General features: G+C 34.8%; 2 protein-coding genes across 2 annotated transcripts; one reads left to right on the plus strand and one right to left on the minus strand.

The window, feature by feature from the left end:
- Positions 1 to 321: 321 nt before the first annotated feature.
- On the plus strand, positions 322 to 14,546 carry LOC138329554 (uncharacterized). The gene is made up of 12 exons (XM_069276628.1): positions 322 to 488; positions 841 to 941; positions 3,334 to 3,486; positions 3,621 to 3,748; positions 4,011 to 4,350; positions 4,730 to 4,932; positions 5,034 to 5,179; positions 5,764 to 5,877; positions 8,307 to 8,680; positions 10,096 to 10,214; positions 10,356 to 10,533; positions 11,692 to 14,546. The coding sequence occupies exons 1-12, from the start codon at positions 421 to 423 to the stop codon at positions 11,913 to 11,915; spliced, it is 2,148 nt and encodes a 715-aa protein (XP_069132729.1). The 5' UTR covers positions 322 to 420; the 3' UTR covers positions 11,916 to 14,546.
- LOC138329555 (uncharacterized) lies at positions 14,508 to 22,590 on the minus strand. The gene is made up of 11 exons (XM_069276629.1): positions 22,306 to 22,590; positions 21,935 to 22,022; positions 21,631 to 21,727; positions 21,340 to 21,422; positions 17,866 to 17,988; positions 17,421 to 17,471; positions 17,116 to 17,213; positions 16,772 to 16,911; positions 15,712 to 15,824; positions 15,465 to 15,616; positions 14,508 to 15,151 (listed from the first exon to the last, which is right to left on the minus strand). The coding sequence occupies exons 1-11, from the start codon at positions 22,373 to 22,375 to the stop codon at positions 14,952 to 14,954; spliced, it is 1,215 nt and encodes a 404-aa protein (XP_069132730.1). The 5' UTR covers positions 22,376 to 22,590; the 3' UTR covers positions 14,508 to 14,951.
- Between the last annotated feature and the right edge of the window lie 1,008 nt (positions 22,591 to 23,598).

The following is a 23,598-nucleotide window of genomic DNA, read 5'->3' on the forward strand; positions in this document are numbered from 1 at the left end:
ATTCATTGTTCTTTCTTTTGTTTGTTCGCTCGTTATTCGTCCGTTCGACTTAAAAAAAACGAAGGGAAAGGGTATTCAAGCAATCGTTTGTTCGATAACATTACTTGTTTGTCTGTACGATGGCCGATAGCGGCCGCCACATAACAGTATCAAAATAACTATTTTGTGTACATGTACATTTTTTGAAAAATGTACATGTACAGTACAACTACTTAATATTGCAAAATGTGTACATGTACATTTTTTGAAAAATGTACATGTACAGTACAACTACTTAATATTGCAAAATGTGTACATGTACATTTTTTGAAAATTGTACATGTACATATTTTATATTTACTTCCTATTAACATTCCAAGTATTATCGCATGACCTTAAGGTCAAGCTAAAGCCGAGAACCATCAGCGTGATTTATTTGGAATGAGGCGTGGTATACCGGCTTTTCCTTTTACAAATCTTACAGGCGAAGAATACCAGAAGGGGAAGATGTAAGTTTATTTTGCTTGATTGTTATGGAAAGATAGTTTCATTACTTGGTAAATGTTTTTATTTTATAAGTTCTCTGATAGATGTGCATGCATACGTAAACATACTTATAAAACGTCATAACCTGTATTTTAGTATTTTCAAGTAATTTCACGATAATTGTATGGACAAAATGTTTTAGCTATAAATGTATAATATCAAACAGTGTCGAGTATCTTTGATCGAAGATGTTAGATTTTTGTGATTGAAGTTTTAAACGGTTGTATAACGTCTTGAACAGCATATCGTTCGAACGGTTTTTTATGCAGAATTCATTAAACTCCTTATTATATTTATTAATAATATTTGATATAGGCCGCATATACCTATTCGGAATGCTGAAGACAAAGATCCGGATGCCACAGTGATATATTTCCCTATACCAAACGATGGAAAGTTAACATTAGATGATTTGAGTAAGTGTTTTTTACTGTCATGCTGATTAATTAAACAGGACATGTGAAAGCATAGAAAATTATTAGGCCCACTACCCTTTACGGAGCAAAATTTAAAGGTTTCTAAAAATCATAGATAACATAAGAAAATATATATCGATGGCCTAAGATGAGGTTATAACATGAAGCTTATGCAAGATATCCTGCGTAATATATGATAACAGTTGGGTTTCATTTCACTGTTTTGCCTTCTGGCGCAGTGATAATCAACTACCGCGCGGCATTTAGGACGACGGCGGGAAACATAAGACGACCCGCGTTATGAAAATTAACATTTTATTTATTTAAATTAAATTGTTCAGAAGGTGATGATAAGTGTAGAATTACCGGTAAGTTAATAACTTTTGCGACTCTACAAAATTATCAATCTCGTTTTACATTTCCATTTTAAAAATTAAAAGCCGTTTCGGAAAGGTAGTGGGCCTTTAATATAATTTGAGTACTTATTTCAAATTCGATTGTAATCTAGTTAAGATATAGGAAGACTTAAATTAAAATAATATATAACTGTTTATATCGTAAACTGTTCAAGGTATCAGTTTGGAAGCATGACGTATAAACCAATTGCCTTCTTCTAAAAAACAACCGTTGATCCAATAGGTTGGTTACTGTATTTAATAGGCATTTGTCTTGGCTAACTACTTTTAAGAAATGGCATATTAAGGGTTTACTTTTAAGAATGCATATACATTGTATTTCAATTAAAATGAGTATTACCGTCGATATTCCAGGGGTTACTATCACTGACGATGCATCCACCCCTGGCCTATCTCGTAATAAAAATTGAAGGCAGTTCAGGAGGGAAAAAGCAAAGGAATCACAGGTCTACATATCCGTATTTATTTTGTTTTATAACAAACTGAACATCGGTTTCCTTTGATATATATCAAAATGATATTACCTCAGCCTTCCGCTGCCTTCATGAGATAGTCCAGGGGTAGATTTTACAAATTATTCAAATGAGAGCTGGTTTTTATGTAATCAAGACACAGTAAAGAACCTGAAACAAAGTGAGCCAGAAATGAGGACACAAACTTAATATAAGGATTATGAGTTTTATTGCATAAAGGCAGGAGTACATGTACGCAAACATATGTATTACAAACACATATGTAAACTATGTGTGAAATATCTTTAAAGAGATAATATTATACTACCTTGATCTATTCATCAGTGCCTTGATTTAGAATGATGCCTTTGAGTGTATTGACATTCATGTACTGCTACATGGCAACTTATAATACAAAAGACATTACTTATTCTAAAATGCTATAACCAAACCAAATGCCATTGATATACTACTTTGTATTTACAGGTGTAATAAACACAATTCAGAACATGTTAAATTATTTTTTTCTGGGTGATTGTAATCTAGCTATCGTTTGTAATTAAGTAAGGTCAGACCATATCTTATGCTATCATGACAAGCGTCTCAGCTTTATTGAAATGATTAAAACGGCAAAAATGATAGATTAAAACGATAAAAAGCACAGTTTCAGACACGCACGTGCTAATTCTAACGTAAACTTGTAAGTAACATTAAAACCGATTATATCAATAATTGATATTAATTGCCCCCTTGGTCGTTTGGGAGGGTTGACTGAGATTCCTCACCAGCGGCATTATCAAACACATGTAACATTGCTGTACTAGAAGATTTAAATGGCCTCAGGTCATATCACCTCATATACTGATATCAGCAGCTGTAGGCCGTCCTAATTTCTCTCGCACAAGCACAGAATGTAGTTTCCCCCCCATAGAAATGGGTCAAGTTGTCCAATACCAAAGGCGTTGACCACTCATGGGGTCATCGAAAAATATCCCTTTACAATGCGATACTTCGATGTTGAAACTTGCCGTAATACACAACAGAGATGGCTCTGTTAATGGTCACGCAGATTATGTCGAGGTGGTGAAACACTCCAGGACTTTGACTTTTGCTCTGCATTGTTTGCTTACAATTGAAAAATAAGTTTCTAAAAGTGCTTGTTGATGTCATGGAATATAAATTCAAGTAACACTCTCCGATGAAATAGAAAAGTACACAATACAAAAATGTAAAATACTTAATTATGTTTTCAGTTTGCATATTTCAGACGTAAAGTAACTTTAGCAGGTCCCTAATAAAACATCATACAAACATTGAAATCATTTGCATGTTAACAGTAAGCTATATCTTCGTCTCAGTATCATATGACATGCACTTCTAATGCAATTTTGTCCGTCATTCTTAATATTTACTGACATGTTTAAAATTACCAGACATTTCTTTACTTTAAAATTGTTAAGAAATTGTTTCTCTTGCTACCTATAGAATACAAATGTCATTTTGTAAACATATATATTTTGACAGGGACTGCTTTTCCTTCACTTGTTTCCTTGAGATATGTTGATTCAGCAGAGGAAAAACAACATCACATTTTGTGCCGGGATAGTATTTTTGTCGAACCTGAAGGTGGATGGACTTACGAAGGGCGACTATACTTGTCTGTGTGTGGCACAGATGGTAAGTTAACACTTAATTTTTTACCATTTTTCTTTCAATTAATTACTCCCTCTCTCTCTTACTTCCTTTCTCACTCTTTTTATCTATCTCTGACATATAGCCATGCTTATATTAGTATCTTCTTCATTTTCTAGTGGGAAACGCACGCTTTGGCCTATTTCAATCATACAGGCGGCAGATTACGACAAGACCTACACAACAACAATCCGCCGCGAGTTCAAATAGCAAGAAAGAAAAATCTACAGAAGGAGTAATGACAATGGTAGCATCACATATTACAATTATGAAAAATATTACATTACTGATATAGTACTTTTGATGTATCTGAAATGTGTCCTATGAGCATGACATTACTAAGTAAATAAATGTTTTTACACCTGGTACTAGATGACATATCAAGTATAATTGTAAGATAATGTTTTAAACTATTCTTCTTTTATCATCGATAAAATAAGGTGCTCATTTAGTTTTGTCACTGTAAAGCATATTTCAATACAATTGTGATAGATATCATTCTATTTCAGATGACCATAGGTCATGGACACTTTAAAAGAGGCACGTTTTCAAAAATAAGTGCCACAAGTCTGTCTGGCTGCGGAGGAATTGTTGTAGTTGGTCCATTTAATAAAACCGGCGATACATCTGAAGAAATCAAAACCGCAGCATTTGACAAATTTCGGCAGCAGAACCGGTATTTCCGTAACAAATACAAAAAAGTTACCCAATTTCACCTTGTGTATCCGGATGGTTCGGTTGTTAAACAACTTCCAGACAATTCTGCAGCCTTTTCAATTCTAGCATATCGGAACTATGTTGATCCTCAGAAGCGCTTTGATAGACTTAGACTTTACCTTTGTGAAAAAAGTAAGTGTCTATGTTAAGTATGGAATAAATAATAAAAATAAAACATAATGTTAACATTTTTAGGGGTTTGAAACAAAAACTTGCATATGTATAAAGATGCGTTAGTTTATCATGTTTATTAAACTCGAGTTAGTTAATTTTCAAATTTTGAAAAGACACGAGCTTTTGAGCAAGAATAATAATGTCATTCAGAAAGAAGAGAAAAGAACAAAATCCTAAATTTAGTCGTCCTTTACGAACAAAAAACGGAAAAATATTTATATTACCCTCTTTGCACAAACATAACTGTAACTGGTTTCTAATTAATAAATCTCATTAGGTGAACATTCTTTTACACAATTACTAAAAATTTAAATTCATATTAATTACTGGTTTGTAGGCAATTACGACTATGAAATTCTAACTGACACTTCAACAGATGAAGAATTACCACAGTTGTCAACACCAGTAAGAAACCCAGTACGGCCAAGGACGTCAACACCTGTCAATGATGACACTTTACCGCTGCTATTAACAGTAACATTTCATAAAGACGACGGGGGGGAATTTTCAGAGATATTTCCCAACAATGCCAAAGGGTCTGTAAGTAGATACTCAGCAATTTAGATGTTATTCGTGTCTATCTTTAATGACTGAAAAGCGAAATCATATGATGTCATGAAATTGTTTGTTTTCATTTGAAGGCTCTTGTAGAGTGCATACAGAGACGAACTGGTTTGTCTGACTTTTGGTTGGAGACTCCTGAACACAAAATAATTAATCATGACGACAGGATGCTGGAGATCACAAGCTCTGACCTTAATGTATACATTCATTGTCACCAAATTAGGTACGGTCTACAAGAACGCACGCACACGGATATATGTGTGTGTGTATGTATGATTAATCTTTTGTTTTTTTGAGAATCATTTTCTAAATCGTTTCTATTCAAAAGGATCAAAACGAGAGAGCAGAAACTTTTTTGTGTACTTTGCTGCGAAATGGGTATTCTTTATAGCGTTTATGCTTATATATTTCGGTAAGTCTGGTAATTTTCATAAATTTTAACGCATGTGTTTATTTTCGACATCCCATAATTACATTTTTTTGCATATTATACCTTACAGTATATAAAGTATCAAATTCGCATGCGATTTTAATTCATATATTAGTAAGTAAAAACTTTCATTTTAACGGTGTGATTTTCTCTACACAAACATATTCAATTACAATATCTCGGAACATTTTCCATGAATCTTCGGAAATTACAAATGTAGTATTGACGGAAATTTCTCCGAGATAATGTGAGACAATCTTGTTGTGACATCATGTTATCCACAAGTGTCTTGCGATATTTAGGCAATGGTCATAAACTATATTAAGGAAATAATTTATATAATGAAATGATAAAATCGTTTTATAATCATTTTACAGTGGCGAAACAGACATGGTCAATACTGAGGAGGCGCAACCAATCAGTGGAAGCTACGAGGATAGAGATAACTTGGAAGTGGTAGATTCCATCATTGAGAAAACCCTTAAAGAAACGTAAGTTCTTTTGTTCGTTTGATTCAATTAACAGTCTATTAACAGCCAGGGTCATGTAAGGACGGCCTCCCATGCGATGTATTGCGTGTATGTAGTGCGAAGTGCGTGTTTTGGGAAACTGCAGTATATTCGTGTTGTGTCTTCTTGTAAAGTGAAACTGTTGTCCTTTTTATTGTGCTATATCACTGAGGCATGGTGCCGAAGACACACCAAGCAACACACCCCACCCGGTCACATTATACTGACAAGGGGCGAACCAGTCGTTCCACTCCCGATAAAGCTTAGCGCTAAGCAGGAGCAGAAACTCCCACATTTATAGACTTTGGTGTGTCTCGGCCAGGGGACAGAACCCAGAGCCTAACTCACAGAGGCGAGCGCTCAACAAAAGGCCAAAAGTAAGGCGGTGTTAAGGGATACGTTAGGAAGAATAAAGTCAGTTGGGAAGAATAGAAAAGATCCTAAATTAATCGCCTTTTACGATCATGCAATAGGGGCAGCAGGTACAATTATAACGCCCTACCTGCAGGGCAGATGTAAGTTCTATTAGATCCACGGAAACCAAATATCGATTATAAATGACTTTTGCAATCGTTGCGGATAACTGCATGATAACAATAAATTCAAAGAAACTATTATTTTTCAGTGGAGACTATCACTTCATACTTACTCTCCATCCTTTGGGATTCCAGTATTTCTGTGCTCAATATACATATGTACCAAATATTTGCATGATCGTAAAGTTCGAATGTATTAAGGATCTTCTCTTTTCTTTTCTCTTCTTTCTAACCGACTTTCCTCTTCCTAACGTTTCCCTGACACCATCTCACTTTGGCCTTAACGTTGAGCGTTCGCCCCTGTGAGGTAGGTTTTGGACCCTGTCCCCTGGTCAAAAACACTCTCAAATTGGGGAATGAGATCCGTTATACAGCAATCTCCCAACACACGCAACATATCGCACAAACGGGAGGCTGTTCTTAAATGACTTTTAACTGTTGATTGGACGTGAAACAAAGTCAATGAAAGTCAAAATCATCGCAGTAGGGCTAGGATAGATGTCATTGTCTTTATAAATTACAAAGTTCTGGTGTCCAAGGTACTGTCGGTGCTTCGTTACTTTGTTCGTTACTCGAAAGGTAAATGTTCCTTTATAACTTCAGGTTTATTGAATATATTTTTAAAAAATGCGGTTTACCTTGTTATATCAAGATGATATACATGATTGCTAAATCGACCTACACAATAGCCCTTTATGTAGATTTTATCCCTATTGCAGCCTAACCGGTTTTTCGCCTATAAATAAATATGTGATTAATGGTGATCTCAGTTTCCCTAGCTAGCGTTGACATCTGAAGCTGGCACAGCCCTGGTGAGGAGATCTGGGCGCGGGGGTGGGGGTGGTTGGTGGTAGGGGAGGGGGTCTTTTAGGGAGGGAAAGTGAAGTCACAATAACATTGAGGCACATTCAGCTCGCCTTAGGCGGATGTAATAGAGCTATTTATACCCTTAACTAGCTAGGGAAGCCATATTTCTACATTTAACGATACCGGATATTAAATAAAGTTTACTTTACCCTAGTGTTACCGATAATAGAATAGAATATACATATGCATAAATCAAAACAGATAAATAAATTTACCTAGTTTGATCCGATATATGATTGAGTGATTGGGTGAAGATGCATACATCTTTTCAAAACATTTTAATAACACAATTGAAGCAATATTGTGAATTGAAATTAGCATTAATTAAATTAATGGTCACAGGAATACAACATTACTGAGAGGCAAATCCTTACAAAAGGAAAATGATTTGTAATATGACTTGTCTTTTTATTGAATATATGGTGGGCGATAATAGCTCCATGGGTCTCTTTAATAGTAAAAGTTCCAATATTACATGCATATCATGGCAAGCATATTCAAGCTTTTGTCCTAAATCTTGTCTTTGTTGAATAACCACCATTCAGTAATCTAAAAACTTTTTTGATTCCCGAATTTTCATGTAGAATAATTAAGTATCTTTCAAACTTCTGTATGTTTCACGTGTTAGTTCATGTATATTTATTGGAATTGATCGGAGAAGCAATTGTCATTCCATAAATGTGACAATTTTATATTGGAACAGGTCATTTCTGATACAACACTAAAATGCTATGTGGTCCCCGTGGTTCCTTGTGCTTGTATAACTTCCATAAAAATGAGAAAATAAAATGATTGATATTTACCCTTTTAATAATTTGAAAATAAGATATTGTTGAAAAACTACCAAACACAGAAATAAAATACATGTACATTAAAACGTCTCAGATTCTTCGATCTGATTGAATTATAGAACAGATATACATGGTGGTCGTCACGATCCCATCGGGTATCTGAATTTCTGATTGTGTAGCTGCAATTTAAAGTTTGTCGTCATTTTTTGTTATCCAGGAAAGACACGTCTGATCCTTTAGAAATACTTAAGCATTTCAACAAAACTTTCTTGACTGGCCGTCCATTAGATGTCATAAGAGAAGATGAAGCATTAGAAGGAGAGACAACATCAATATATATTTCACGTGGAAACCTTTTCAAGGACACATGCGAGGAACTTCTTGTTCAGGACAATATAAGAAACCCGTTAGAGGTGAACTTTCATGGTGAATGTGCGCTAGACTACGGGGGACCAAGACGTGAGTTCCTAACTGCGTTCCTGAACGAGTTTAAGCTCAATATGTGTCACGAACAGGATGGCTACATCGTCCTAAAATATAATGAGGAATATTTAGCCATGAGAAGATATTTCACTGCTGGTATTATTGTTGGTAAGCATTTATGTATAATTATTTGACGTAAAACATAATAAATATACCATGTCAAGAAAATATATTTGTATAATCCACGACATTCCGATAGCCTTAAATAATGTTGTTCATTTATCTAACCACCATCACCACTAGATCAGGCAAAGAGCAGTTACGGTCAAAATGTCCATTATGGCATGCGAGTTCCAGATGGTCTTTGGTTTATCTCTGAATACTCCGACTTTCCTCCATCTCCTAAACCTGGCACGTCCTGAATTGTCCGTGGCTCTTGATATGATGTAAAATGGAAGTTTTGTGCAAAAAAAATCTTACCTTTCAACTAAAGAATGCATTAAAATTTGATCCAAGTAATAAAGGGTATCAATGGTGACTATTTTATATATATTAATAGTTTGCACTGACATGGACTCAATAACCATGATTTCTAGTATTATCATTATCAGTGCATAATGATGGTACAACAAGAGCGGCGATTCTATTGTTACGGGAATAGTTGATTGCGTAGCTACGTCGGGTCATGACCCCACTTTTGGTGGGAACATATGAATGACTCGATTCCAATCAGATGATTAATCGAATTCGTTGACGATGAAGGGAGAGAAAATATATGGGTATTTTATTAAAACATATGCAACTGTGGCGAGAATAAATAATATTTATTTTCGTAAAAAACTGTAAATATAAGGAATAGATTTTATTTTGTTGAGGTTATGAGGGTAAAATGATAATGGAGCCTGTGTAAATTTTATCTTCGTCGGGGTTACATAATTTACACGTGCTCCATTATCATAATACCGTCATAACCTCAACAAAATCAAAATCTATTTCTTAAATTTTTACCACTCCAAAGACAGGCGTATAAATGCGAAAGCAGAATTTAACACGCTGTATTATATTTATTTATACGATTAGTATACTAGTGCATTATATGCCATATATACAAAGTTGTATAGAAATTACAAGATCTTATATTAAAAAAACGAATGATAACGAGGATCCACCCATATAACACGATTAAACCCAATGAAGTATGATCATAAGAAACAATTTAATCTGATTTAGCTGTAGTTCACTTAATTGATATGAATTAATGAAGGTTTCCAGTTTCGGACAAGGCCGCGTCAGTCAGGAATATGATATCTCACACAGTGCATGTGTTCAGGGTCAGGTTGAGTGCTGAGTGAATGTTTTTTTCTGCCTTTTCATGATAATTAGATTTATTACACACTCTACAATGAAACCGCAACATCGCCATATTTCACATGCATACACTACACGTCTTCATGTCCTGTAGTGCATGCCGCTTTCTATCTCATGTAATGTATTGTAACAGTGGTGTTCTGTTACACATGTTTAAAATAACATGCTTATCTAAAATCATCTAATACATCAAAATTATTTTATCTTACCTTTAGGACTCAGTGCTATAGAAGGTGGCCCTGTATCCGATTGTCTGGACAGTGTCGTGTCAAGAAGTCACGGAGAAATAGCAACTCAGTTCATTGCAGGATTGAACAAGACGGGCATTGCGCAGGTATATAGTGTAAATGACAAAAGCAATTATGTAGAAATTCCTTTAGCTGATTATACAATACATGTTTTAAATTGTGATTATTACTTTATGTTAACAGTATATAGCCGTTGCTCTAACAAAACACATAACATTCCATTTCAGTTAATGGCGGCGAAGTCCATCGTGAGATATCTCTTTAGACCACAAGTGTCTCCAACAGTTACCATCAACAAGTTCCTGCATTTATTCAAAACAACATTTGCAGACGAAGGGGGCAATCGACGGGTGAGGGAAGAGGCATCATATCGCAACTTCGTGCGATATGTGAGAGAAGCATACGGTAAATACAAGACTATATATTATGTCAAATTTAAGACTATTTTGAACCCTTTATAATTCAATCTTGCTTAAACTAAGCATTGGTCTAGAATTTTTATTTATCGGCCCACAAAGGAAACACATATAACATCACCGTTTATAACGTCGCATCTGATTGGTTGTTATGACGACGTTATGATTTTATAAATAAAATATCAATTTCGGCGGTATTATGGATAGGAGATTGAATTATAAGGATTCACTCAATTTATATTTTTATATTATCTGATCCGATGGATCAGGATGACCTATAGCCATCGTGTATTGTCCGTCGTCCGTACGTAAACTTTTCACATTTTGAACTTCTTTTTGACATGAAACTTGACAGGAATGATCCTGCGATGATCCTGCGATGATCCTGCGATGCTCCTGACTAAGTGTTATTATTTTTTTAGATCTTTCCAAAATTCATGATGGCCGTCATGGTGCTGTTTAAAGACATATTTTAAACTTATGCGAATAACTGTTAATGTTTAAGTGAAGCCTAAAGCTCTCGGTATGCTTTTGTTTATTTATTGCCTGGGTTGAGTCTTCTTTTAATATTTGATTACATATGTATGTGAATTGCAAAGAAATTTTATATATTTTTTAAATATTTCCTCATTGTCGTCAGATGACCGTTAAGGCCCTTGGGCCTCTTTTTTATATTATGCTGATATAAACCAACACCCTGTGTGTTTTCATGTCATAAACCGTCAGAGTTTTGCTTTATATTTCCATAACATACAAAATTCTATTTAAGTTAATCCTTGAAATATTGGAGAATTGTTTCGAAATACAAAATCGTCATTGTGTTTACGGTTTCTGTTTAAATTGGGCCAATATGTATAATTTAGCTAGTTTATCTATTCCAAATGATTGTTCTTCTTTATACATTAATTGTACATGTAGATAAACTTAAGCAAAGGCGGAGGAAATCATTGAATAGTTATATTTTAAATGATTGTTAGTTTGTCTTCATTTACAACAATACAAAAATTATGGTATGATCTTTAGATATTTTTTTTTTTTTTGCATTATTTTGTTACTCTTTTATGTTTAAGTGAAACAGGACGATGTGCTTGTGAGGTAGACATTATACAAAACATAGTTTAATAATTAAATTTGAATATATTGTCAGCTGGAAGACGGGGAGATGTTAAAATCAACAGCATATTGAAATTTGCGACCGGGTCAAGTGAAATTCCCCTTTTAGGGCTGACACCGACCCCAACAATTCATTTTACTGAAGATGCAGTGTTCCCGACAGCTTCCTCCTGCATCAACAGACTTTACCTTCCGATCAGTCCAGACGACGAGAAATATGACTTAGCCTTCTTAAGTGACTTCTTTGGAATCCAGTAAAGGTTTTGCTCTTAGTCCTAACAAGAAGAATGATTACAGACACTTCGTTAAGGCTTTCACAATAGTATCTGTGTTCTCTTAGTTTACAATTGATGCAGATTGATATTTACCATTTCAAATTTTCGCTATCAGTAAATACTTTGTTTGAAATATGGTTTCTGAAAGTGGTTTAATATTCATATTTTCCTGATAAAACAAATTGAACTGACCAACCTGTTCGAATATAAGGTCGCTTCCTAGACTGTTCGAATACATATGCATTTACATTAGTATACATGCATGTTGTCATTGTTGCTTTTCCAAATGCTTATCTGGTATAATACCGAGTATTATTAGTTTTAGTTAAGTACATTTAGAATATATTTGCATGTTGTAGTTACATATCTCTCTATATATTCATTGTTAGATAATGAAGTGTTTAGTCTTTAGTTAGTTTTTTTCAGAAATTAATCTCGCACAATGAATGGGACATTAAAGCGATTAAAATCAAATACAAATAATGACCATATCAATTGATAAGATTGTCCATGGTAAGTTTATATAAATATGCCATACAGTGACGTCCGTCAGCTAATTTTTTTCCGTTTGTTAGTCGGTCAACAATTATTTTTCAACAACAAATGGAGAGACAGGCTTTCTAGATACAGAGGAGTTAAATGTAGCAGTAATTTGGTAAGTTAAGTGTGAATATTTAATTTCAATCAGTTTTATATTTAGATGAGCAATACAAACCCCATTGAAACCATGTTTATGCGAGATTATAACATGTTTGTTTTGGTTGTCATATGGTTCGAGGAATAACAGAAATAGTTCCACCAGTTAGATACAATATAACATTGTCTCTTTTTTCAGATAAATCAAAATATGTTTGTAGGCACATAAATTCCGACCATCTAGAAATATTCACTCCAGTTGCTGTTTGTAAAACAGTATGGCATATAACAGTATTTTGATAGAACTAAGTATTTAAACGTAATGCATATATAGATATAGATTTTATTAGGTCACCTGAGACGAAGACTCAAGTGACTTATTCTTATTGCCTTTTGTCCGTCGTCGTGCGTCGTCCGTCATGCGTCGCGTGGTCGTAAACAATTTACATTTTCGACTTCACCAAAACCGCTGAAGCAATTTCAAGGCATAAGGTCAATCAAAATTGTGAATTTTATTACCCTAACCCTCTCAGGGGGATGTTGGAGGGGCCAAAAGGGGTAAAATTGACTAAAATTCACCAAAACTTCTTCTCCACTCACAGATGTGATAGAATCAAATACTCTTCATAGATAGAAAGGTCTCAAGGCCCTCTACAAAAATATGAATTATATGAGATCTTAGGTCTCCCCCTGGGGAGGGGGGTTAAATTTACTGTAGTTTATAAAGGAAAAACTCATTTTTGAGCATTTTTTGGTCATTTGTAGTAAGAAATTAGTCAAATAATTGTCACCATGAGATGGCCTTTGAATCATGTTAACAAATTTTCCATGACTGACCCCCAGGGGCCTTATAGGCGGGGCCAAAAGGGGTCAAATAGGCTCAAACTTCAAAATTCTTCTTACGAAATTCTGGAACTGGTAGAATCAAATACTGTTCATAGATAGAAAGGTCTCAAGGCCCTCTACAAAAATATGAATTATATGAGATCTTAGGTTTCCCCCGGGGAGGGGGTTAAATTTACTATAGTTTATATAGGAAAAACACATTTTTGAGCATTTTTTGGTCATTTGTAGTAGGAATTAAGTCAAGAATTGTCACCATGAGATGGCCTTTGCATCATGTTAACAAATTTTCCATGACTGACCCCCAGGGGCCTTATAGGCGGGGCCAAAAGGGGTCAAATAGGCTCAAACTTCAAAATTCTTCTTACGCAATTCTGGAACTGGTAGAATCAAATATTGTTCATAGATGGGAAGGTCTTAAGGTCCTTTACAAAAATTATGAATTATATGACCCTGGGGTCTCAAGTTTCCCCCTGGGGAGGGGTCAAGTGTACTATGGTATATATAGGAAAAACACATTTATGAACATTATTTGCTTAGATTTCATAGGAAGTTAGTCAAACTGGGTTAGAATTATTAGTCTGAAATAGCATTTTAACAACATGTTCATATTGGTCCTGGCCGACCATCAGGGACCAGCGGAGCGGAGGGGTCAAAATGGCTACAATTTCAAAAATTTTCTTCTGAATTCACAAATGTGATGGAACCAATTAATCTTCATATATTACAAGTCAAATTTATGAAATCACTGACTGACTTCAAGAGCCAATATATAGTGTTTATATGTCTTTATGTCATTCTGTATCTGAACTCAGGTGACCGTTAAGGCCCCCATGGGCCTCTTGTAAATAGATAACTTTTATGAAGTAGCAGTCTGAGAGTTCATGTATATCATAACAAAGAACTATACAGAAGTTTGTTCACGCATTAATCAATGATATTAGTTTGTAATAAAACAGTAAAATATATAACGATGTTAATGTAAACCATGGTGCTTTGTTATATTTCACTTATATTTTTGTAAGAAGTAGGCACAACATACATAACATACTGCTTTAACATTAGAGTATTGAAAGAGCATTATTGATTAAAGAATCCTTGACTTATCTATTTGTCCTGTGTAATTTTTTCACTGTTCACAGCTTGCAAGTCACTACTGCTTTGCAGTTTGATAGAAACGAAATAAAAACAAAAACCTTAATTCAAACGGAAAATACACATTATTGCTTACCATAGACCTTGTTGATATCTAATCTGTACGTGCTGCAGCTCTTTATATGTATTGATTTACGTAAATGAAAAATTCTTTCATTTTATTTGTGTTCAAAATGAAAACTAGATAACAAAGATCATGTGAAATATAATAATTTGTGGACATAACGTACTAAGCGAATAACAATGACCATCATATATCAGATACTTTTTGTACAACAAATACACATAATTGAAACCTTACTCGCATAATAAAACCTCTTGTTTCGTTATTGTTCTTTTTAATAGGGTAACAATGATAATTTTGCACTCTATGATCTGGTTCATTCTAAATATCCATTTCAACAATAGCAAAGTACATTTGCAAAGCATCCTGCCAACATGTTGCATCAGTCCAGCCATTTTCCTGAAAGATGCGTCGAGCTCGACGGTCGAAGTCTCGGTCTCCAGATCTGCTGGATTCGTGACATTGTGTAAACATAAAGTCGATATCATCTTCGTTAATCCTTTGTAAACAGTCGTTGAAACCTTGAAACGACAATGGAAGACGATTGGAATATTTGCATCTGTTGAAACGTGATTTTAATTTGATTAAATGTTAAATGTTTTAGAATTTGTTATGTTGAAGTAATATTCATATTCCCGTCTATTCATGCACTTAACGTTGATACAAAACATAGGTACAGGGTCAACAACCTAGAAAAAAAACACTTATTACTTTATTGTTTGAAAAAAGAAAAACACTCCCTCTTTCAAATTAAGTAGGCTATATAGCATATCACAAAATACTGTTTTTGTTTTGTAATTTTCTCTTTTTGGCATGCAATGTACCGCTACTTACCTGTTTCTTCAGGTGCCGAGAAGAGAAATATTGGTCTACCGTTCGGACATACTGCTTGTCGACTTCTAGAGATAAAGTGGCTGTTCCACCGATCTGCTAAGCAGTTTAGTTCGTGTTGTAATGTAGGAATAAAACAATACCTGATGCAGCGCCTGTAATATTTGAAAGACGAAATGAAAATCGACTTGCTTACAATGTGATATGTTAAAAACAATTTGCAATGTACCCGTGCTAAACTATAACTCACATGTTATATTCGTTTCCCCGATGAAATCCTCCAAACGTTGCCAGGTCTTTAAATAGAGATATCCACCACTCACTTTGTTGTCGTCTAAGAATACTCCACCAAGCTTCAATGCGCTGAAAGGGAGTACAATGAATGTGTGCTGATAAATATGTACACGGCACTATGCACCTGTGAACTCTATTATCATGTAAAGGAGTAAATATATGATAGCATGGTTATAAAAGCCTTCCGTGGTTAAGTTATTGGATGTTCTATTATGGCCAACAACAACCTAGCAATAATTTATGAAAAATATTTTCATGGTACAGTCTGTTTCACGTTTGTACCACAGTACATGTTTCTATAGATCAAACAGATGTGAATTTTCATATCTTTGTGTACCATGGTACAAAAAGACAAAAAAAAAACTATACCATGACAGAAAGTGTTACATTTTTTTTTCATATCTTTTGCAATGCTGTTGTCGGCCACCGTTGTTTTCAGCGCTAAACAGGAGCAGAAACTACCGTTTTTATAAACTATGGTGTCTCGGCAAAGGGGACAGGATTCAGTCTTACTCACAGGCGCGAGCGTTCAACCCAAGGCCACAAATGAGGCAGTGTCAAGGGAGGCGTTAAGAAGAATAAAGTCAGTTAGAGAGAGAAAAGATAAGATCCTAAAAGTCGCTTTTAACGACCATGCAATGTTATATAGGGGCCGCAGGTAAAATTCTAGCGCCCTACCTGCAGAACAGTCTTTTATTTTGGGTTTTAACTATTTTTTCCCACATTTTACATAGGAAAGGAAAACGACTTTAAACTATTTCTTTCTATATATTTTGGTTGTGAGAATGAAATGTTTTGACGATATAATTCTGGTAAATCTATGCAAAATTACATTAAAATACAGTTTAATATGAAAGTCGGAAAGGTGGTGGAGGGGGGGGGGTTACTTGTGTGCAAATGGACTACGCACATCTTCGGAATACATAACAGCTATTGATATATATTCATAATCGAGTTGAAATTAAGCTTATCAAGCAGTATAAATATATATCTGAAAGTGATTTTATTTCCAATACCTGATTGAAGACAGATCTGACAATACGGTAACTGTGAATACCAGAGAAACAGTCTGTTGAATTGTGTCTTAGAACGCACTGAAGAGCACCTATTACTACATTCTCAGTCCCAGGATCCGACTGCAATATCATGGGGCAGCCTATTTATAAAACAAAATAAGTAGAATTCAAACAGGACAATGCATTAGCATGCATCATACGCTATATGTATACAGAAATGTGATAAATTACAACATATATGATATCATGTTAAGATGTGTATACCAGAATAGAATACTTGTTTAGGAAACAGTAATATGACATTGTTTTATCAAGATCTTCAAATTTTAGCAAATCATACCTACCTTTGATATCTGCAACACACTGTGCATAATTATGTGCTACTATTCTGGGATCATTATTGGTAGGTCCAACCTTCAGCCACATTATCTTTCGAGAATACCTGAATAAAAATGGAATTTAGTTATTAGTAAATGCAACTGTTAAAATTGAATTAAATCTATGAAAATCCAATCGGTTTTTTTGAAAATGTAAATGCATTTTGAGATTTAGGCAAAAAGGCATTGAGATCATGCTCCACAAAATGGTCTAGAGAGTAATCAAAGATGGCATTACTGTTTTATAAGGTATACAAGGTATATATACCTACCCATCAATGCATCCATGGATAGCTAACCCGTAGGGTTTGAGTTTGTCATATCTGCAATCAAAGCAAAATAAAAACGTACTAAGGCATACAAATATTACAGACTTTGTTCGTGAGTTAATCGTTCAAATGTTTATGCTATCAGGTACATCGATAAGATTATATATTTTAATATTTTCAGTTTCACTTTTAATTATTTATCATATTTACTCATCAATTGTCAAAGTATTGTATGTACTAATCTTCTTAATGAAACCCTACTCTTAAATGTACAGTGTAACCAAATACATTTTTGTATATGGTATGGGAATGAGTGGGAATCTTGGTATAACGAGATCAAACAGCGTCATCTTTGTAATGTATAATGCTCTAGTGATAAAGAATGTTTCGTTTCGATACTATAATAGATTGCAATCAGCTATCTTGATGAAGAGTAGTAGTACCTTACCCATCGACATGCCACACGTGATTTGGTCCACAAGTACGATATAATCTTCGAACTATACGTCTACGGCGTCTGAAGTCAACCCCAATTGGATCAAGTTCTCTCATGGTCTTCATTACTGTATCTCTGTGAATGAAATCAGTTAATCGTTACCACGTACGTAATTCATTCGAATTCACTTTACGATAAGTTCAGCGTGAAGCAAAGTAACTTAATTTCTAAATACTTCAAATTTAGGGGCAAAAACGGAGCCTTAACATATATGGTACTATATTGAAATCTTTAGAAACCTTCCATGGCGAATGATAAACGGAAATTGGCCAAAGTGGTGCACAAAAAGGGGTCAAATAGAATAAAACTTCATAACAATCTTCTGGAAATCTGGAAATGATAGGGTCAAATACTCTCCATTTTTATTTATGTATTGAGAGGTTACACCATGAGTGGCCGTTATTTATGGAACCTATACCAAATGAGTAAGTTATATTTTAAATTGACAAAAGATACGAGATTTAGCGAATGTCTTTTTAACTTGGGGTATTAATTCAATAAACAAAAACCACGAATTGTGTGATCCGTTTCTACCTTTTAGTTTTAATAAAAAATAACTCGGATTTCATCACTGCGACAATTGGTTTTAACGGCAGTTTCTTCGTCATTCGACTATTAATGACATCATGTTACTGTGCAGTTCGAAATCTCCGCCAATCAAAACACCGGAAAGTATTTATTAGCCCCCTGCCGTTGCCGTGACACCGGAGGGGACCATATTTTTTGTTCCCGTCCGACTGTCCGTCTGTCTGTCCGGATTTGGTTTCTAGATGATAACCGGAATCAATGATAACGAATTGAAACTTCACACAATGATGCTAATGAGGGGACCGCAATGAACTCTGGGAGATATTGTGGAAACATATGAGAAAATACAGCTTGGGGTTGAATTTGGGGTTAAAAGGTCAACTACAAAGGTCTCTTACTAAAAATAGATTGTTTAAAAAAAATGGTTTCCGGACAATAACTTGAGAACACATCATCAACGGAATATGTTAAAACTTCATACAATGATAACAAAGGAGGTGACACTGCTTGGAGTGAATTTGGGGTCAAAAGGTCAACTACAGATGTCACTGTTGTTTAAAAGATAGTTTCACAAAATATTAGTTTCCAGACGATAACTTGAGAAAACAAAAATTGATTTTGATCACACAATGATAGCATATGAGAGAAAATACGGCTTGGGATTGAATTTGGGGTCAAAAGCTCAACAACAAAGGTCACTGTTACTATAAATTGATTGTAACACAATTTTTAGTTTCCAGAAAACTTGAGAACACCTCAACATAATTTGTTCAAACTTCATATAATGATAGCATAGAAGGTGACAGTTTGGATTGGATTTGGGTTGTGAAGGTTAACTAGAAAGGTCACTCCTCCTAAAAATAGATAATTTCACAAATTTTAGTTTCCGGACCATAACTTAAAAAACATCATCGGATTTCAACTTCGTATTTGGTGTGAAAATGTCAACTAGAAAGGTCAGGATTACTAAATATATTGTTTCAAAAATTTCATACAATGCTAGCTTAACTTAGCAATAATAATAACTTGCCATGGATCAGAAAATGTAATTGACGTCAGTGTACATAAGTTCCGGCCTTTCGTCACATTTCCCACACGTGTACGACAACCCGGTCACTGTGTTGGATCAACCAAGGTTGGGGGCCCAAGGTTCTGTCCGAACTTATTTTGTTAGAAAGACTAAAGGCAATGTAAATAGGATCACTGTGGTTTATTCATATATATATATATATAATAATAATACAATGCCTATACAATGCTAAGCCCCTACTCTCCAAACGGCACGCCTATAAAAGCCCCATCTACCTATAAATAGATGTGATTAATGACCTTCTCAGCTTCAGCCCCCTACTCCCTACACATGATACACATACTAGCTAACTACAGGGGGATACACTACACCGGGATAAGGGGAGGGGATCATAAATACTCACCTAATTAAAATATACAGGTCCACACGTGAGACCTAAGGGAACACAGTCGAATGGTGACTTTTGGGAGGGGAGGTGAAGCCACAGCTTAAATGGAAGCCTTAGACTTGCTCTGCAACACTTACTTTAAACTTGTTTAACTGTATGTACGTTTACACAATGACTTTAGATTAAAATAACACGATAATTGTGGTAGAAACATATAAAATACCTGAAGATGACCCATAGGCTGAAAATTTGTAAATACGTACATTATATAATGGAAAGATTTTAAGGTCCTTTACAAAAATGTGAAATATATGATGCTGAGTTCTCGCGTGGGACGGGGTAAAGTTTAATATAGCATAGTTTATATATGGAAAACACATATATTTGCCAAATTTGTCATAGTGACTAAGTCAAATGTGGTTAACATATTCAGTATTGAGATGCCTAAGTAACCTCAGGAGCCTTAAAGTTGGGACCAAAAAGGGTCAAATGGGATTAAACTTTAAGTCTTCTGAATTGTCAGAAATTATAGAATCAAACACTTCTCATACTCTTTATATTAATTGTGAATTATATGACCATGTGTTTTCAAGTTTTCCTCCTGGGGAGGGTGTCAAATTTACTTTAGTTTATATAGGGATATCACATTTTAGCATTATTCGGTCATTTTGTAGGAAATGAGTCATTAGAATGATCATTTTGTGATGGCTGGTGCACAATAATGACATATTCCTGACTGACCATTAGGGGTGATCGAAGAGGCTTCAGAAATCTTCTTTTCATTTTGTTTATTTTTATATTTTACGTCCTATTATCAGCCAGGGACGTGCCATGTATGTTGGTGGAGGAAAGCCGGAGAGTACCGGAGAAAAACCACCGACCACTGGTCAGTACCTGGCAACTGCCTCACATGGGATTCGAACCCGCATCCCAGAGGTGGAGGGCTTGTGGTAATATGTCGGGACATCTTAACCACTCGGCCACCGCGGCCCCTCTTCTTTTCATCTTACAGAACTTAATATTGCCTATCATGTTTATATTTTGTACTTTATTTCGGAAATGGTATTGACATAAGTCGTAGGCCGTCCTTAAATGACCCTAGCTGTAATTGGATGTTAATCAAATGAACACCTAACCAACGTTAATTGTAATATCGTGTACCCAATCAATAATTTTGCAATAAATTTTGTTTAAACTATAAAGAACTTGTGATATACACTTACAGATAGAAAGGTAAATAAGTCCTATACAAAAATGAGAATTACATGATAATGCGGTCCTCTAATTCCTCCTGAGTAGGGGATCATGTAAATTTTAGTTTATTATTATAGGTTATTCTATTGGATACAAACGTAGCAATTAGATATAACATGACCAATGCTATACACTAAATATAAGTATGTGTCTTTGATACTACTGCCAATGCCCATTTAGCCGCTTGGTGTTCAGATAAAAACATAAACATTGATAAGATGTTTACCTGCGTACGTGAACATGACGTTGTCGCAGATGATCCGTTATCTGCCTGTAGCCAACGGTATGAGGTAAAGATGATAACAACTCCTAGAAAAGATGGAACCAAAAAACAAATAGATAAAGAGTACAAACTAAAGTCACAACATTTGTCAAACATGTAGTAAAGCCATTATTTTAATTTGCAAACGGATTATTGAGTATAAAAGATTAACGACAGCATTTCTGCAATCGAATAAAGAAGCGTGCAGCAATAGATACCTACATGATTAAATGTATTAATTGTTTTGACATATACCTTAATTGCTATCTTTACTTCGTTTTCACTGTGATTGGTAGGTCCTCTTCTTGATGGCATTCCAACCCGTTTCAATCTTTTCCTGATTGCGTTGGGACTAAATATGTACAAACAAAACAATTATATCATAATATATTCACAAATGTTCGCCATATAATAATGTTTGAAACTGTCGTTTTGAATGGTAAATGTCTCTTAAATGATGCATATCATTTTTACACAACATTTTATTTACATATATATGTATCATATCAATACAATCACAGTTCATCTCTTCGATATCACCGTATTTATATATAATTACCTCAAATCAACATTATGCGTTTTCCTGATCAACAACGATATTTCCTTGTACGTTAACTGCTTTTCAGCATACTCTTTGATTGATGATACTGTAATAATTACAAACAATAGATAGATGAATAAATGTAAAGTTTATGTTACATTTGCCTTGTTTTCTAACTAATATACTATATCTATTTCTTTTGGTTTTTATCAGTTGTTGGTTGATTTAGGTAGAGCACGAGTGAATCCAACCTTCAATAATTAATAACACATGAAACCTTTGTCTAAAATATCAATGAATATGACAGAATGCATCATAAATCTAAGTACGGAATGGAATCGACATTATTATATATGTTATACAGTTTCATAGAAGAAAATACAACTTACATAGAATCGGATCCATCACAAAATCTGCACTCATTCTGCTCACAATACAAACGAGTACGTGTTCTCGCATTTGTATTTCAATTTCTTATCAAAACACTCGCATTACATTTCCCGCGACATTCTTGTTTTCTGCTTCATTTTGACCTTAAGGTCAAACGATTAAGCTTGGAATGCTAATTCGAAGTAAATGCAAAATGTGTACATGTACAATTTTCAAAAACTGTACATGTACACATTTTGCAATATTAAGTAGTTGTACTGTACATGTACATTTTTCAAAAAATGTACATGTACACAAAATTGTTACTTTGATGCTGTTATGTGGCGGCCGCTATCGGCCATCGTAGTTTAGCAGACATTGAGCCAGAGACTAACGCTAGACGTGTTCTACTACAGCTACGTAAACCAAAGGGAACTGTCACATAATGGTTCGTTCTCGTTTTGTCAAGATTTATCTTAGCTCAGAAGCATCAATAATCGTATAGATGCCCACTTATTGCCACTGATATGTGTTTCTTTTTAAATTAACATAGTTATTTTTCTCTGTAGTCAGTCTGTCTGTTTTTTTCAATAAAACTTTTATATTTCTTTCCGCTATTTTCCAGCCTACAGAAATGATAAGGACAATCTTACTACAATAAATACGACATGTATGCAGAATCAAGATTTACCAGCAGGTCTTAACAGATCTGCCCCCCCCAGACACCGAGAGATAGTGGGTGATGGAGTTGTGCGTATAAGCGGAATGTTGGCTTTTAAAAAACACGAACCTCTAGAAGGATTTCTTACGTGGGCGGAGAAAGATTGACGGAGAAATCATTGGCTATATTTACTTTTTAAATTTCTGATGCTTTTTCTGAGCGTTGTTACTTCGGTGAGTTGGTTTACAAGATTTTCGATACCTTTAAATATTCGATGTTATAGTTGCGTGTTTTACTTTTTGGTGTTATAGGGACCTTTCAGGGTATATGGTTTTGTGGCCATAATTAAATTATTGTCAATGTGATTTGGATTTGATTTTAACAGAACATATTTGAAAAATTAATCTATACCTCGAGAATTCGCGAATAAACATAGACTAAAAGACTTTCAATGAAGTGTTATAAAACCACACAGGGATCCGGTTGGTTTAACCTTCGTGACACGCCGCAAGAAGACGCATGGATCTACGCCGATGGATTGTGGATTTGTAAATAATCAATGACTTCAGAAGAAATTCCTCAATGTCCGGATGGCTGCTGTAAGGAAAACGTGATAACATGGACGTTGGTTGACAGTCTGTAAAACTTAGGA

The sequence above is a fragment of the Argopecten irradians genome, chromosome 8, assembly GCF_041381155.1.
Source record: "Argopecten irradians isolate NY chromosome 8, Ai_NY, whole genome shotgun sequence".
In the NCBI taxonomy this organism is placed as follows: Eukaryota; Metazoa; Mollusca; class Bivalvia; order Pectinida; family Pectinidae; genus Argopecten; species Argopecten irradians.